Genomic DNA, 16,193 nt, shown 5'->3' on the forward strand with positions numbered 1-16,193 from the left:
GACTCAAACCTACAGCCTATCGGTTACCAGGCAAGATCTGTAACCACAAGGCCACTCTCAGCAAACGTCAGGTCTTACTCACAGCTGACATTCCAATCACATTACCACCAATGGTACAGCATTAAGCAACTGTAGCTTTGGGAATATTTGTGACCCTTTGTCTGACCGTTCATAGATGAACTCATACTGACTGTGCTCTGGTGGTCTGTGTGCTGTCTTTATAAGGCTTTGACTTGTGTTAAACAGCGAGTTCTCCCCCTAGTTGTTCAAGGCTGAGCGTAGACTGGCGGGAATCTCCATAACTTGATTTTGACTCTGATACTGGAGTCATGGTGAACTGAAATGCAAAAAGATATCCAGGATAACAAAATATGAGGGGGTGTCTTTGGGGAGGTTATTTAAGTTCTGACGGTGTGTGTCACTGGAAGATCTGCCAGAACCAGACTCCCAAAGCATCTGCAAACCTCCAAAGTCCATTTTATTTCATTATTACGATGGCCTGCTCTGTCTGTCAGCCTGCTGATTGTTTTAAGAGATTGAATGCCCTTTTTCATTGAAATGACGTGGTTCCTGTGCCAGAACCCAAATAGAGAGCCAAGTGATGACACAGCCATTTTTATGAACCTGCTTTGGGGTTTTCGGAGCTTGACTTGCATGCTAAAATAACTAAAATAATACAAAATAAAACATACAGTAGTTGACCTAAAAAAAAAAGACTCTCAGACAGCCTGATTAACAGAAAACTGGGTTTAAGGGCTGGGTGCCACTTCCTCGCCATTCATGCAACAAAAAAAAAAATGCTTTGACATATTCAGAAGCTGGAGGACATACAGTACCTTAATATAAAAGTAGGACAACAGCAACCTCATGCAAAATAATGGAAACGGGGGTACAAATCCTAATAATGTAATTAATGTAAAAGATCCCCTAGAATTGAATGAATCATTTTGTATTACACCAGATATATAAATGCTAAATAAAAGCTTTTTCATTTAGTCCCACTCTTTTGGAAAAGGCCTCTGGTTTCTCCAGCTACGTTTAAAGCACCATTATTTTCTTTGCTTATTCTCTACAAGGATCATTTTTTACCACCCCATTCTTCGCAGACGATTAGTTAAGCTCCTTTTGTTAAGCATTTGACAATCAGGCCTTCATAAAACCTCTTTAAATAACAGGTTTGTGTGGTTATTTGGAGATATGGAAATGAATGCAATTTAACCACGGTGTATTTTTTAAAACATCTCATTCCCGTCAGGCACACCTGCATTTTGAAGTCTCAAGAGCTTAAGTTTGAATACAACATTGACAGAAATCTCACTGAGGAGTCTATGCATTTCCTCAGATCAAAGCAGGTTTAGACAAAGATGCATATTCAACCAAGAACCCGATGAAAACGGCAGCACTCTTTGTCATATTTAGCTGTCCCAGCAGACCTGAGGTCAGTTTGAAACTATTTATAACTGTCCTACTTGTCACACAAAGTTTCTTCATCAGTGGAAGAAACCCTGAACCTCCTTTATATTCCCCAGTACTTACGTCTATCAAATCAGACAGGTCGTGAATGTAATACTTGAAGATTGAAGCATTAGTGGCTTCGAGCGTCAGCAGGTATTCGTTCCGAGCTTTGATCGACTTCAGCTTGTTCTCAGAGTACTTGGCCTGCCTCTGATGAGAGAGAAAGAGTGGAGAAACGAAACAGACAGAATTTGAGAAATATGCTGAAACATAAATACATGCAAGAGTGCTTTTATCTCTGCATGCAGTCTGTTCTTTCTAGATTTGTTGTGAAGAGACAGAGAATAAATGCTTGCAAAAATAAATAAACAAAAGATAGATAAGCATATAAACAGCAAAAAAAATAATAATTACATAGACCTTTATCGATCTTATATGGTACATCTATGTGGTTACAAAAAATCTTAAAGAACAAGTATTGCTCATTTCCTGTATCAGCAAGGACAACTCAACTGACTGACCATCAGACAGTGACTCACGCTAACTTCCATAATTTAAGCATCCCACAATTTCTTGTTCCAGGAAGAATCCATGGAGAAAACTATTCCCCAGCTGTTAAATCATTTGTCATGTGTTTTAACAGAAAACAGAAATAAGCTGCCATTCCTGTGAAAGCAGGATATTTATTTTAAATACTGAACTTATTTATGATAATTAAAATACAATTTTATATATATATATATATATATATACACACTGACAAATGATAGGGGTTTGTTTAGTTGTCATAAAAAATGGATCCATTAGGCCTTGAGATTGATTCTGACTTGATTCTTAGGACTGAGAGCTTCTTTGGATAGTTTATCGTGAACCATCAGATGTTATGAACTACCAAACATTATTTCTCATTTACCTTCTCCTTCATCTTCTCCATCTTCTTCACAGAGCTCCGTCTCTGGTGTCTATCCTCTAATCGGATGTGAAACACGGGATCTCCAACACGTCCAATCTGCTTTTCTTCTTGCTTCTCAGCCTCTTTCAGTTTGCTCTCGGCACTGATGCTCTCCGTGTGATACATATGGTAGGTTTTCATCACCTGCAGGATCCAGAGGTCAGAGGTCAAAGTTCAGCTGAGCTCTAGAGGTGTAGCATCTGCTCGTCTCAACCAAAACACTTCCATCCTCCCACTTGACATAAATCCATGCTGTTCTCCTTCACAGAAACCTTCTTTTATGTAAAGCCAAAAAGCACCAATTGAAATGATTTAAGACTAAATATAAATGCATAATGTTTTCTTTAATATAGCTTTGTTTGCATTCAAATTAAAATCAGCACTTTCAAAGAGTAACCTAATGAAACATAATTCTAGCTTCTTAATGGGCTATGATGGCGCTTTTATTTTACCAAGAAAAAAATAATAATTTTACTAGTACTATTAAAGAGATTGGAACTTTTGTCTTTGTAGTACCTGGGTAATTGCAAACAGAATCAGCCATTTCACCTAATATTTATTACCTTACTCAACACCTTTCATCAAACCCAAAGCCCTTTTCAGATGCAACGCACATATTGGACTACTAAACCCCAATTATTGGACTACAGTGAAGAAATCCAATTATTGAGATGTGAATGTGCAACATAATGGTAAACGCTGCTGTAGATGCTCTGAGTCACTGTTTTGTTTAAGTGGCAATTAGTCATATCCAGATGAATTTTATAATGAGCATTAGGATGTGACTCAGAACGTATGAGCCTGTACTAGCAAACTAATTATGCCTACGATGTCAAACCCTGCACAAAGAGTGAGCACTTAAATGATGCTAAAAGCTTTGTCACATTGTAATTGATGTATCATCGGCACAGCATGATTGAACACTGCATGCAGCTGATAACTCTCTTTTCCTAGAAATATATAAAATGATGTCAGCTTCTGAGAAAGTAAAAGTTATATTAATACACTGCAATACTGAAACATAAAAAAGGGAGTAGTGATGCTGATGCATGTTATGTCGTTGCTAAGACAGCCTTGAATGGTTTTTAGTGCATTGCTATTGAATTTTGGGAGGGTAGACCTCTAAATCTCTATGGTACTCTAGCCTCTAGATATGGCCAGTGTTGTTATCATTAACTAAAAACAATTAAAACTGATATGATAAAAAATTGCTTTTAATAATTTAAGGAAAGCTGAAATAAAATATTATACTAAAACTTACATTAAAAAAAAACTACAATTTCAGAAATGCTGCCAAAGAAACACTAATTTTAAGATGAAGCATTAAAATGAATAATACTAAAAATGAAATAAAATAAAGCTAAAAATATAAAAAAAACAATTTTAATAATAAAATAATTTATAAAATAAAAAAGGCATTAAAACCTACACTAAATCTGAACTAAAAATAGTAGAATATCTATAAATAATATAATAGTATTAATCCTAAAACAATAGTGGATATGGCTCAGATCCATCATTTAATATAAATTTAATAGATTTTAATAGGTAGTTTTATAGCCTGTCGGGCAAAAATTGTTAGCACAACAATCAAGAAACAAAATATATTCCTAGCAAAAAAAAAAACTAAAGAAATGAAAAGAAATTCAGTCATGCATATTAGGAATGACATAATGGTGAGTAAATAATGCTAGAATTTGTATTTTAAAGTTAACTATCCCTTTAAGGGTAAGGTGTTTGTTTTATTCTCCAAACTTAAATATGAGCATTAGCATGCATTGCTGTCCTTTCATTTTTTTCCTGGCGGTCTGACTGTTAGAAATGCACACTAACACTTATTTAGGTAGAAAAAATGAAACCAAAATGTAACAATTTTGTAAATATGAGTGTAATGTTGTGACTTGTGCTCTGTAAGCCTCAGAAGCCTGATGCTAATGCTAAAGCGCTAAGCTCCGCTCATCAGCTTGCCTTCTCCTCAATCAAAGGTGACTGAGCAGCAAGCTGATTACAAGGACCCATTCACGATTAGACCTCTGAAGACCAGGTCATTCCAGGCCATAATCACAGTGGCAGTCACGCAGCAGTATAATACACAGTACACTTAAACCTCAAAAGGCCTCAAAAGAGAGCTTGACTATAAAACGTGGACCAAACTAAATATTGTTCATAAATATGTACAGTTGGAGCAGCACAGTGCACTGCTGTCCACGACTGTATAATTAGACACATGGCTAGAATGGCAGACCAAACCATGGGCCCCGCTCTCCACTTACTGGTCTGGTACTCTGTTTACATTTCTGCTGGTTTTAGGAGGACCAATTTTAGAGTCACACCAGACCTGTTATTTTACTGGCTGTGGTTGCATGGAGGGTTTCTGATGCAACGGTCCCACAAGAGCGTTTCCCTCCCGAAGGTTAATTCAGGTCAAAAAGGATGATATACTTCTACACTGATCAAAAGGAAGCCGTGTTGTGCGGAACGAATACAAGATCAAACGTAAAAAATAAATAAATAAATGTGACTGCTTCAAAAATAAAAAAGAATCTGGGACTAATTTTCTTGATGGTTTATTATGGGCATGAATGGAAAGACAAATCAAATCGCTTCTAATTGAAACAACTAGGAGTGCACGATAAATATCGGCCGATAATTAATGCGCATCTCGTCAGTGAAGCCGGTTATCTAATCAGCGGTAAATTTCATCAGGTGCGTGATTTCCCATAGAGCAGCTGTTACTACACAGAGCCATTGTTAACTGACAAGCTGACGTTCATTATTGGCGTGGATTTGCGCAGCTTGTCAGTTCACATTATTATTATTTCGTTGTTTTGGACAGTCACTCATGCCTAAAAACAAAAACTTTTTCAAATCATTTAGTTAAAGTACAAAGCAACTAAAGTAAATAGATTTAACAGAACAACGCATATTATGCAATGTTGAACTTTGCAAACAAATAAACGCACAGAGGAAAAGTCCTCATAGCGGGTGTTTTTTAGACCTGGGAATACATTAGCATCTTATTAAGACCGGAGGGGAAGCAAAGCACACATGAATCTTCCTAACAACTGCAGTGGGCCTGACAGCTGTAATTAAAGTCTGAGAATTAACTATTGATTATGGGTGTAAATACCGTAATCTACCAAGGCCAGAGATGAAGATGCATGAAGTATAGGCAGTTTTATGGCTCTTTTACCACAGTACACTCCTAAGTGCAGCATGAAGCTAGAAGTAGAAGTATATGCATAAAATACAAAAATTTTCGGTTCTCACAAGAGATTGACTATCACAGCTCACCATACATAGCTGTCAATGAGAGGAGTGTTATTCATTACGGTACTTACCGTGTAGAGCTCGTTGAGGACTTTCATCAAATCCTCTTGCATCTGAAAGGTGATTTCTTTACTCTGAAGAGAGATAAACAAAAAAAAAAGAGGAGAGTCAGCTATCAAAATGTTTGACAAAATCAGAAAGCTGAAGGCACTGTGTGTTTTTGTTTTTTCAGAGATTTGTATGTGGGCACACATTTTTCACACTCAAGGTTTGTAGTTCGACTGTTTGCTTTAACTTTTAGCATCTTATGTGGATTACCTGATCTTTCTGTCTCGCAGGCCACTCAAGACTCTCACTAACCCAATTATATCTCTACTAATCTGATTCCACGAGCCATTCCCAGCATCCCAGTGCTCAAGGGTGTTTCGACTGAATCCTTCTGATACAGCTAGAGCAAGACCTCCAGTCAATCTTGAAAATTCAGAGGCCACAATGTTCTTCAAACTAAATTATACTCTCAATCCATGAATTTGAAAGGAACTGGAGAAGCTATCATCATTTTAGTTTATGTGGTTTTATTTAGGAAATGTCTTTATGGATGTTTTATAAGAATCTCATCAATCTTTTAAATAATTTAAGTACAAGAAGTAGATATTTATAAATAATAAATTAATTAATACAATTGCATTTATGAAGCCACATATGGGTGTGTGTGTGTGTGTGTGTGTGTGTATTATTTTTTTTCCTTCTTTTTCCCTTCTACAATAACTGTAATGTGGTGATATTACCTTAAAAAACCAAAATACATGAAAGGGATAATTAACCCAAAACAATTCTGTCATTAATTACTCACCCATATCTTGTTCCAAACCTATAAGACCTTTGTTCATCTGTAGATCACAAATTAAGATTTTTTTTTTATGAAATCCAAGAGCTTTCTGAGAAAATCAAAATGGCTTGTTAATTGAGACGGTCTAGGTTTTTTGGGGATTAAAAAGAAAAAAAAAGAAGTAAACAATTTTTTATCATTGTAGGGTGGTTGTGTCCACACACAACTAAGACAAATTTAAATGCAAACACATGTGAAAGTTAATTTTGCATCTGATGTCCCCTTTAATCTGTATTCTGAAGATGAACGAAGGTTTGGAATGACATTAGGGTGAGGAATTAGTGACAGAATTTTTTTGGGGAGTGAACTATCTCTTTTACATTCATCTAGGCTTTAATGCACTTAGCCATTTAGTCTTTTAGACTCAATTTAGTACTTCAGAGAGAAAGACTTTCTATAACATAAATGCTGGGTCACACTCTATTTTAAGGTCTAATTCTTGGTATTGACAAAATATTAACAACGACCTTTCCCTCAATAAACCCCTTATTTGCTGCTTATTACTAGTTAGTAAGGTAGTTATTAAGGGTTGTAGAAAATGGTCAAGCAGAATATGCTTTATAATTAGTTAATAGTTAATAATAGCCATGCTAATAAACAACTAGTTAATAGTGAGAATTGGTCCCTATACTGAAGTGTTATCAAATGTTGAGTATGATGTGAAAGAGACTGTGGCTCTGGCCTTAACCATTTTCTTATGGCCATCTGTTTGCTGTCCACCAGGACATTGGATATTATAATATATATAATGTACTTTGTCATATTTAAAATAAAACTTCCATCTCAAAGACTCTTTAATCCACGGCTAAAATGTAAAAAAAAAAAAAAAAAAAAGGACATGCGATATCAACCCTTTCACACTTTCACTCTTCCAGCCATCTAATTTATCTGGAATGCAAGCATAACAGGTCACACGTGTCGTGTGGAGGTTAAGAGTCAAAATAATTTAGCTAAGATCTTCAAACACCCACACTGCTGTTCCACACTCAACCTCTGAAGAGCAATCAGCTGTGTGTGTACATGTGTGTGCTTCAGCACACCCGCAGGATCTCAGAGGCACACAAGTCTATGCTAAATGCTAAGTTCATCATCCGTGACTCATCGTACAGTACCAGCAGCATCCAGGCATGCAGATCTGAACAGGCCTGGAGAGATTATTCATGTGACATGCCAAAGCTCTGCCTTTAATCAGGCTTCCTCTCAGGCTCATCTACCACCAGCCAGTTCTGCCTTTTACATAACTGTTTCCAGCCGATGGTCAAACTGACAACCACGGTTACATGGAGAGTCAGGGTGGCTCAGGATATTTTGGGAGCAATCAAGCAAGTCGGCAATAGAGCAAAGGATTGTGGGAAGCAGGGTTTTGTATCATTCAGAATTTAAATTAGAGTGCCAATTCAATTACTGAAGCTGAATCGAGAAAAACTAAACTAAAATGAATAAAAAGAAATTTGTCACTTTGGATAAAAGTCTCTACTAAATATAGAAAAGTAAATAAATAGTAGGTATGTTTCCAAAATCCCTGGCCAAATCAATGTCAGAGATCTTCAACACATTTTTGTTTTTGCATTTAATTTATTTTTATTGTTTTTTTCTAACACTATTCCTTAAAATAAATGCCAAAAATGCCAATAAATGAAATAATTCAAAATGTGTCTTTAAATTTAAATATAAATTTTAAAAAGTTACATCAAATAAAATATATGCCTTGCATGAGTCATAGACTTATATAGAAGCTGTGCCTTTATATGTGACCCTAGACCACAAAACCAGTTATAAGGGTAAATTGTTTTTCAGTTGTTTAGTTGAAATTGAGATGTATACATTCCCTGAAAGCTGTATAAATAAGCTTTCAAATGATGTATTGTTTGTTAGGATAGGACAGTATTTGTTTAAAATACAACTATTTCAAAAACTGAAATCTGAGGGTGCCAAAAAAATCGAAATACTGAGAAAATTGCCTTTAAAGTTCTCCAAATGAATTCTTAGCAATGCATATTGCAAATCAAAAACTAAGTTTTTTATATATTTATGGTAGGAAATTTACTAAATATCTCAATGGAACATGATCTTATCCTAATGATTTTTTTGGCATAAAAGAAAAATCCATAATTTTGACCCATAGAATGTTTTTTCATCTATTCAATATAGCAAAAATAAAAAACACCTAGAGATTGGATTTGTGGTCCAGGATCACATAAGTCAAATGAGAAGCTGTTGTAGAACTACTATCTGCTGGCTCACTTGGTTAAGGGCTCTATATATAACCATTACAAGCCTCTTGGTATAGAGGAACACATCTTTCCATTAAAATTAATCTGGCTATAAAAAATGTACAACCTTCAAGGTACAAACATGGGAGGGCTGACAGCACCATTTGTTGGACCCATGATGAAGCCAGTCATGTCAGAAACAGTGGGGCATCATACACTTGCCACGGGCAGCATATTGGTAATAAATAAAGCTAATAAATAAAGTGCCATTTGTGACCGTTGTATACAGCTTTACTACAATGCAAATTAGATCAGGGCTCTTACAGTGTGATTTATGCTCAAAGACTTACATTCAGTATTGCGCGTCTTTGAATCTACTGGATAAATAAATTATATGCAATTATTAAAGAGGTATTTCATGTAAAAAGGAACTAGGATTCATCAACTGATGCAAAGAATTGACAGTAAAACGAATGATAACTTTTAGAAATACAAACAGCTCCTCTGAGTGCAACCTCTGTCTAGGTTACAAAAACTACCTTGGATTCCATATGTAACCAAAAAGTGTTTTAAAAATGTTGTATTAATAATGAAAACAAAATACATGTGATAAAATCTACCCAGCCAAGATGGAATTCCTCATTGTACATTCTCAAATAGGACATGCAAGCTCTCCAGTGATGCTGAGCTCCATATGAGGTTGGATGCACTTTCTTTTGCATTTAAATGGACAAAGATATAAAAAAATTTAAAATAGCGGTTTTCTATTTTAATTAATTTGAAAATTTAATTTACTTCTGTGATGCAAAGCTGAATTTACAACAGTCATTACTCCAGTCTTTAGTGTGACATGATCCTTCAAAAATCAATCTAATATATTGATTTGCTGCTCAGGAAGATTGCTTATTATTATCATCAATATTTTGATCACAATATTTAGTGATCAATTTAATGAATCCTTGCTAAATATTCAAGTATATAAAAAAGATAAAAACGATCTCATCGTAACAACTAAGTCACTTATTTCTACGATTCCACAGAACACTGTAATGATGCACAAATAAAAAAATTCTGGCTGATATAAATAATTATTTTCATGTAACGGCCGATGACCAATAAATGGCAGATATCAAAATTCTATACTATTTTGTCAAAATAAAAATAAAAATTTTATCAATTTCAAATGCTAAAAGTGAATTTGGCCATCACAACGGCATCTAAAATGGATATTAATTTTGAGTTTTGCTAAATAATACATTTAACATTGTTAAATTATTAGTTTAAAGATTAAATGTTAGATGACTGCAAATGAAATGAGCATGCATAATATAAAAAAAATGTCCATACTGTATGATACACCTCCAATATTGATCAATATGATAGATACACTTTTAATAAAACATCCTAATATCAGTTGTTCAAATCCATAGCATCAAATATATAAGCAACAGTAATAATAATCACTCGATAACAAGTCTCTTAAGAGACGTTCTTGAGGTCTGCAGCTGTGCCTCGAGGTGACAGCAGGGACTTTCCTGTCTTGTATGTGTGGCTCATTACTGAAACAATGTTGTGATCAAAGAAAGCGGGGTGCACTGATTACAGGGAAGAGCAGTTTCAACACCCTGAGTGAATGACAGCCCCCCGCCAACAACATCGAGCACCCTTAAGCCAAACAACCCACTGCCCTCTCTCTTCTACCACTCTTTGTCAACACAGACAGCAGAGAGCAAGAGGCTGTGTGTAAGAGGACGTTTTGGAATATAACTAGTCATTTAAGGGATACAGACACATCGGCTTTGTTTTGAGGTTTTTCTATCAATAGTTTCTGTCATGACTCCTGAGGTCTTTAAAGTTCTTCCAGACCATCTCCTCCACTGCACTACAGATGTATTTATCATCCTTGAGTATAACGTAGTCACTCTAAATAAAACAGCTGTGAGGAGCACAGAGAACACCTGGTTCTTTTGTCATAATAAAGTATTTAACCTTGCTTATTATAATGGGAGCTTCCCCTTGATGCAACATACTCAAGCTCATCTTGTTTCAAACCCTCAAGACCTACTCAAAAGTACCATGAAAGTCTCATACTAGTGGTCCATATGACTCTTGGACTACATTTCAAGTGTTCTGATGCCATAAGATTGCATTGTGTGATGAACAGACCCACTTCCCGGATCATTTCGTTCTTGTGAATGAATTGTTTGGACAAGTTTTATGAACTGGATTGCCTGAGTCTTTGATATGATTATTTGATAACATCAGCAAATGCTTTTCATGATTTTCTGTGAATAAAGTATTAAATTCTATTCCATTCCCCACTAAATGCTATGGAGGTGCCTTGAGTGACTCATATGGAGTAATGGTTCTCAAAAAAAAAAGAAAAAAAAAAAAAGGAATAACTTAAATTTATTCAAAATAATTTAGCCTATTTCTCTCAAATATTGTTCACTAATCTGTCTAAATCAGTGTTAGTGAGCACTTCTCCTTTGCCAAGATAATCCATTTTCCTCACGGGTGAAGCTCATGAAAAATGGGGGCAAAAACAAAAGTACTGCGTTTATAATTATGTTCAGTGTATATATCTATATACAGGGGTTAAAGCAAAAAAAAAATCCTGAGCCTGAACTTTTTTCGGGGGGCGGGGCAACACATGCAAAGCATGCAATGACTGTGACAACTTTGACATTTGAAAGGATACTATGGCAAAGTTATTTCTTTATTCAAACTGATTTTCTTTTTCATGAATATATGATTGACCTGCAGAATGAAAGCTGTACCATACACTTGGAAAATTATGAGCTATATCATCGCTTATCGACACTAGTTATATGACAATACACTTGGCTAATGAGATGAGACAAAGTACAGATACTTGGTTCACTAGAATGCAACAATATTTTAATACTGCTTTTAAGAAGTTTTCAATAAAATGTTTGTCTTTTTATTACAAAAAGTAAAACAATGAAGTTGTATTTAGAAATATTTTAACTAATCTCGGGCTGTAACTAATTAATCTACTGATTATTTTGTCAACTGAGTAATCCTTTTTTTTTTTTTAACACACACACACCTAAGTGAAAACCAGTTTTAGTATGACTATTTATATATAAACTAACAATGAGATCCTGTGAAAACAAACAATGAAAAATCGTGTCAATTACTAAAATGATAAAAATGGTATGTGGCATGGGCATTGTTATAATGAATACACATTTTTCTAGTTAAGCCAAGTTTTGAGAAGAAATAATAATAATAAAAAAGTGCAAAATTATCCTAAATTATGTGGTCTTTGAACAGTTGTGGAGAATGGGAGGCCTTGAGAATCAAAGAGTTGATAAGAGCATGAGTCATTTACACCACTTTTATGATACATTATAAACTTATCAAAAAAAAAAAAAAGTAAATTAAAAAAAGAGCTGTGTTTTAGGGAAGAAAGAAATGCATGCTGGTTATGAAAAACAGTAAATAATGACACAACATTCATTTTCCCTTCCACTATCCCTTTAACTATCTCAAAGCCGGTCAGAGTTACTGGTCAAGCCCTTTGAATAATCCTTGTTTGAGACCAAACTTTTACCTCCTACATTCCAGCCTTCTAATTTGCTGTTGTGGTCGTCTCATATGACTAGCATGAATGCCAGCACGTAATCTGTTTGGGAGTTGTCCCCCTTCTGTGGCCTGCGCTGAAGGGACCGCCACGTCATCTCGGTCATGGGGCAGCAGACATCAAACAACAGGCAGGAGGCCATGATTAGAGCTCGGGCTTTAGGAACTTCTCAGAACAGAACCACAGCCCAGAAGCAGAGGTCCCGCATGGCCAGGCACACATCGTAAATCTGACTAGTGAGTACAGGCACACAAACAACCCTGAAGAACCACGCAAAACTTTACATGACCCATATTGCTTATGGTTAGGCTAGACCTAATTGCACCCAGGTACACTTCAAAAGTCTCTTAAGTCATCTTTATACAGCAACGGCAGCACAGAGGATGCATTTGAAGAAATATACCCAAATGTTTACTGCAGCACAGAAGACAAAGATTTAGTATTCACTTATTTAAAGGGAAGGATCACCCAAAAATTTATATTTTGTCATTTAATCATCTCATGTTGTTCTAAACGTATGACTTTCTTTCTCCTGTGAAAGATATCATGAAAAAAATATAAATAAAATTGAATAAAACAAAATGTTGAATTGAAGACCAGTGGAGACCAAAACTACTTTTGACCCAACAGACATTCATTAAATGGACAAAAACATTTTTATAAATATCTTCTTTTGTGTTCCACAGAAGTAAGTCATAGAAATTTGGACCGACAGGAAGGAGAGTAAACGAAGACAGAATTTCCATTGTTGGGTGAACAATTGCTTTACGAACAGCTTACATTTGCGGTTAAGTTGTTTTTGGAGTCCACCATCCAGAAACATAACAGGAACTGCATGAAAGTAATATAAAATCTAAAGGAATAAAAATAGCTTTCAGAATAGAAGAATAACTAAAAAGGAAAGAGGAATGACAGTAAAACAATGCAAGACAGGAATTGGACATCTAGCTCAACAAAGAGCTTTTTTTGCCAATACACAGATAAAAATAACTGCACATCTTATGACTTAAAATTGAAGCGTCTTGATTTATGCAGGTCGTTATTCTCCAGAATGGCAGGGCATTTTATATCATGTGAATCTTAAAGAATACTTCAAGTTTAGTACAATTTAATCACCTGCACTTATGGCAAAATGTTGATCACTCTTTTTTTGTGTGTAAATACTATAATGCAATTACAATAGATATAAACAAACAAACAAACAAAAAAATAAAAATGTAATGACAAATGCAAAGTTTGTCAAATGCCATTTGAGCTTGTTTTAGACCTATGAAAATACCTTTAAATTTAAGAGGTTTTTTATTCCACAATTACATGAAAATCAGTTGCGTTTCACAAAGTGAAGTGAAGTGAAGTGAAAGTGACATTCAGCCAAGTATGGTGACCCATACTCAGAATTTGTGCTCTGCATTTAACCCATCCGAAATGCACACACACAGAGCAGTGAACACACACACACACACTGTGAGCACACACCCGGAGCAGTGGGCAGCCATTTATGCTGCGCACCCGGGGAGCAGTTGGGGGTTCGATGCCTTGCTCAAACGCACCTAAGTCGTGGTATTGAAGGTGGAGAGAGAGCTGTTCATGCACTCCCCCCACCCACAATTCCGTCCGGCCCGAGACTAGAACTCACAACCCTTCGATTGGGAGTCCGACGCTTCCCCCCAAATTATAATCATTCATCTACACTAATGTTCAAAAGTTTGTGGTCGGCAAGATTTTTTTTGTTTTTGAAAGAAGTCTCTTGTGCTCACCAAGGCTGCATTTATTTGATCAAAAATACTGTAAAATGGTATTAACATAATTTTTTATCATTTTAAATAATTGTGTAATTATTTTAATATATTTTAAAATGCCATATACAATATATATATATACATACATAGAAGGGACAGATCGGTGTGGAATAAAGGTAAACTATGTGAAAAATAATGCGTTTAAAAAAAAGAAGGATGAACACATGTTAGACTGCACCCCATAAACACAATAGTGTAAACTACCCCTTTAAAAACAAGTCAACTTTGGTTTGAATTTATTTTGAGACTCTTCTGCCAGGACATTTAGAGACAGCACATCTTGGAAATGTAATCGAAAACAGTCCTGACCTTTTTGAGAAGACGTGTGGAGTCTTCACTAATCTGCATGAAGCGCATGATGACGTTGTTCAAATAAATGTCACTCAGTGTCGCATGGTCTTTGCTCTCCCGTCGAACCTGGTTCAGCAACAGGTACCAGCAGTTGACCGGAGACAGGAGATTCTGGTCTTTCCTGCATGTGCGAGAGAAACAGAGATCAAACATAATGAAAGGATCCTGTCTGCAAGCTGTCAGCACCATCTGTGCACTTAACTCAAGAACTGGACAAAACCACAGACAGATCAATCTTCCCAGCACCCGTCAGGCTGTAATTCACGTGGATCTTATTAACATCCCTCTATATAAGCATGCATGATCTGTGGATACTTTGTAGCGTTATTGCACAGCAACTGAACCAAGATTCAGACTTAAAATGAAACATCAGTGTTTCTGGGACATATGGGACATTTTTTAAGTTTCTGGGTCAGAACACACTCCAGATCATTATATAGTGATAACAGACCAACTGTACTTTAGCTACTTTAGAAATAAGTTCAATACTATTCAAACTGTTGGGGCCAGTAAGAAATGTAAACTTTTATTCACCTTAAACTGTTCAAAAGTGACAGTAAAGACATTAAGTTTATAAAGACTTTGCAAAAGACTTCCATTTCAAATAAATGGCATTATTTTTTTAACTTTCTATTTTATCAAATAATTTTGAAACAAAGCCTTCCACAAAAATTATAAAGCAGCACAACTATTTTCAAAATTCATAAGATGTGTCTTGATCAACAAAGCATTATATTAAAATTATTTCTAAAGGATCATGTGACACTGAAGATCATAGGAATAAATTACGTTCAAAAATATAATAAGATACAAAACAATCGCAATCTTACGGTTTCATCATCTTTCTTCTGATAAGAAAGTTATCAGCCTAACAAGATAAATACTAGAGCAAAATCACAATATAAAATGTATCTACTACTTTTAATCTGCAATAAAATCGCAGTTTTCTTCTATTCAAAATTCTCCCTCATCTAGTTCTTTGTGTCAGATCCTTGTTCTTCCAAAAGAATGAAGACATAAAATGGCCATTCGACATGGAGAAAATTTTGCATTCTAGAACAGACTCCTAAATATGAGCAACAGTAATAGCAAAGCCTCACAAAAAAAAAAAACAACCCTGAAGAAAAAAGAAAAATGTTGCATTTGAGGAGGTGACATTGGCAGTTGACAGATATTTGGATGCAAGTAAGGAAGCACTTTTTTTTCAGCGTTTCCCTCCTTAACCCTCCCTGCAAAACAGGCAAAGCGTTTCATCATTGCAGTTGAAGGTCTGCGGCCTGATGGCATCCAATGGAAGTACTGAAAAAACATGCATCCGCACCAGCTGAGCTGATAAATCTTTTAACCTTAACATTGTTCTACAAACACAGGAAATATACTAATTCCACAAGTTCCTGAGATTACAGACATTCATTGGAGTAACTGGGCTGTTTAGAATCAGTCATCTATGTAAGACTGGATCAAATGGTTAATCTAACTGAGCTAAAAGCTTAAAGATGCATGGTCACAATATGAACACGCCTGGATTTCAGATTGCAGGGAGAATTATGGGAGCCTATGCAATACTAACTACTTAGTTAAATTAAACATTAGCTAAAATATTGTCCATTTATTAATTTTTTACATTTATCCATTTAGCATATGCTTTTATCCA

At 35.5% G+C, this 16,193-nt stretch overlaps 1 protein-coding gene across 3 annotated transcripts in view; it reads right to left on the reverse strand.

The window, feature by feature from the left end:
• Positions 1-16,193, reverse strand: part of LOC113061549 (SLIT-ROBO Rho GTPase-activating protein 1-like) — an 84,751-nt gene that overhangs the window by 36,358 nt on the left and 32,200 nt on the right. For all 3 annotated transcript variants that reach the window (XM_026230737.1, XM_026230738.1, XM_026230739.1), the window contains exons 3-6: positions 14,498-14,660; positions 5,749-5,811; positions 2,369-2,551; positions 1,537-1,665 (exon numbers count right to left, since the gene is read on the reverse strand). In XM_026230737.1, coding sequence (XP_026086522.1) covers positions 1,537-1,665; positions 2,369-2,551; positions 5,749-5,811; positions 14,498-14,660 — 538 coding nt within the window. The remainder of the gene's footprint in view (positions 1-1,536; positions 1,666-2,368; positions 2,552-5,748; positions 5,812-14,497; positions 14,661-16,193) is intronic.

Source organism: Carassius auratus, chromosome 43, assembly GCF_003368295.1.
Source record: "Carassius auratus strain Wakin chromosome 43, ASM336829v1, whole genome shotgun sequence".
In the NCBI taxonomy this organism is placed as follows: domain Eukaryota; kingdom Metazoa; phylum Chordata; class Actinopteri; order Cypriniformes; family Cyprinidae; genus Carassius; species Carassius auratus.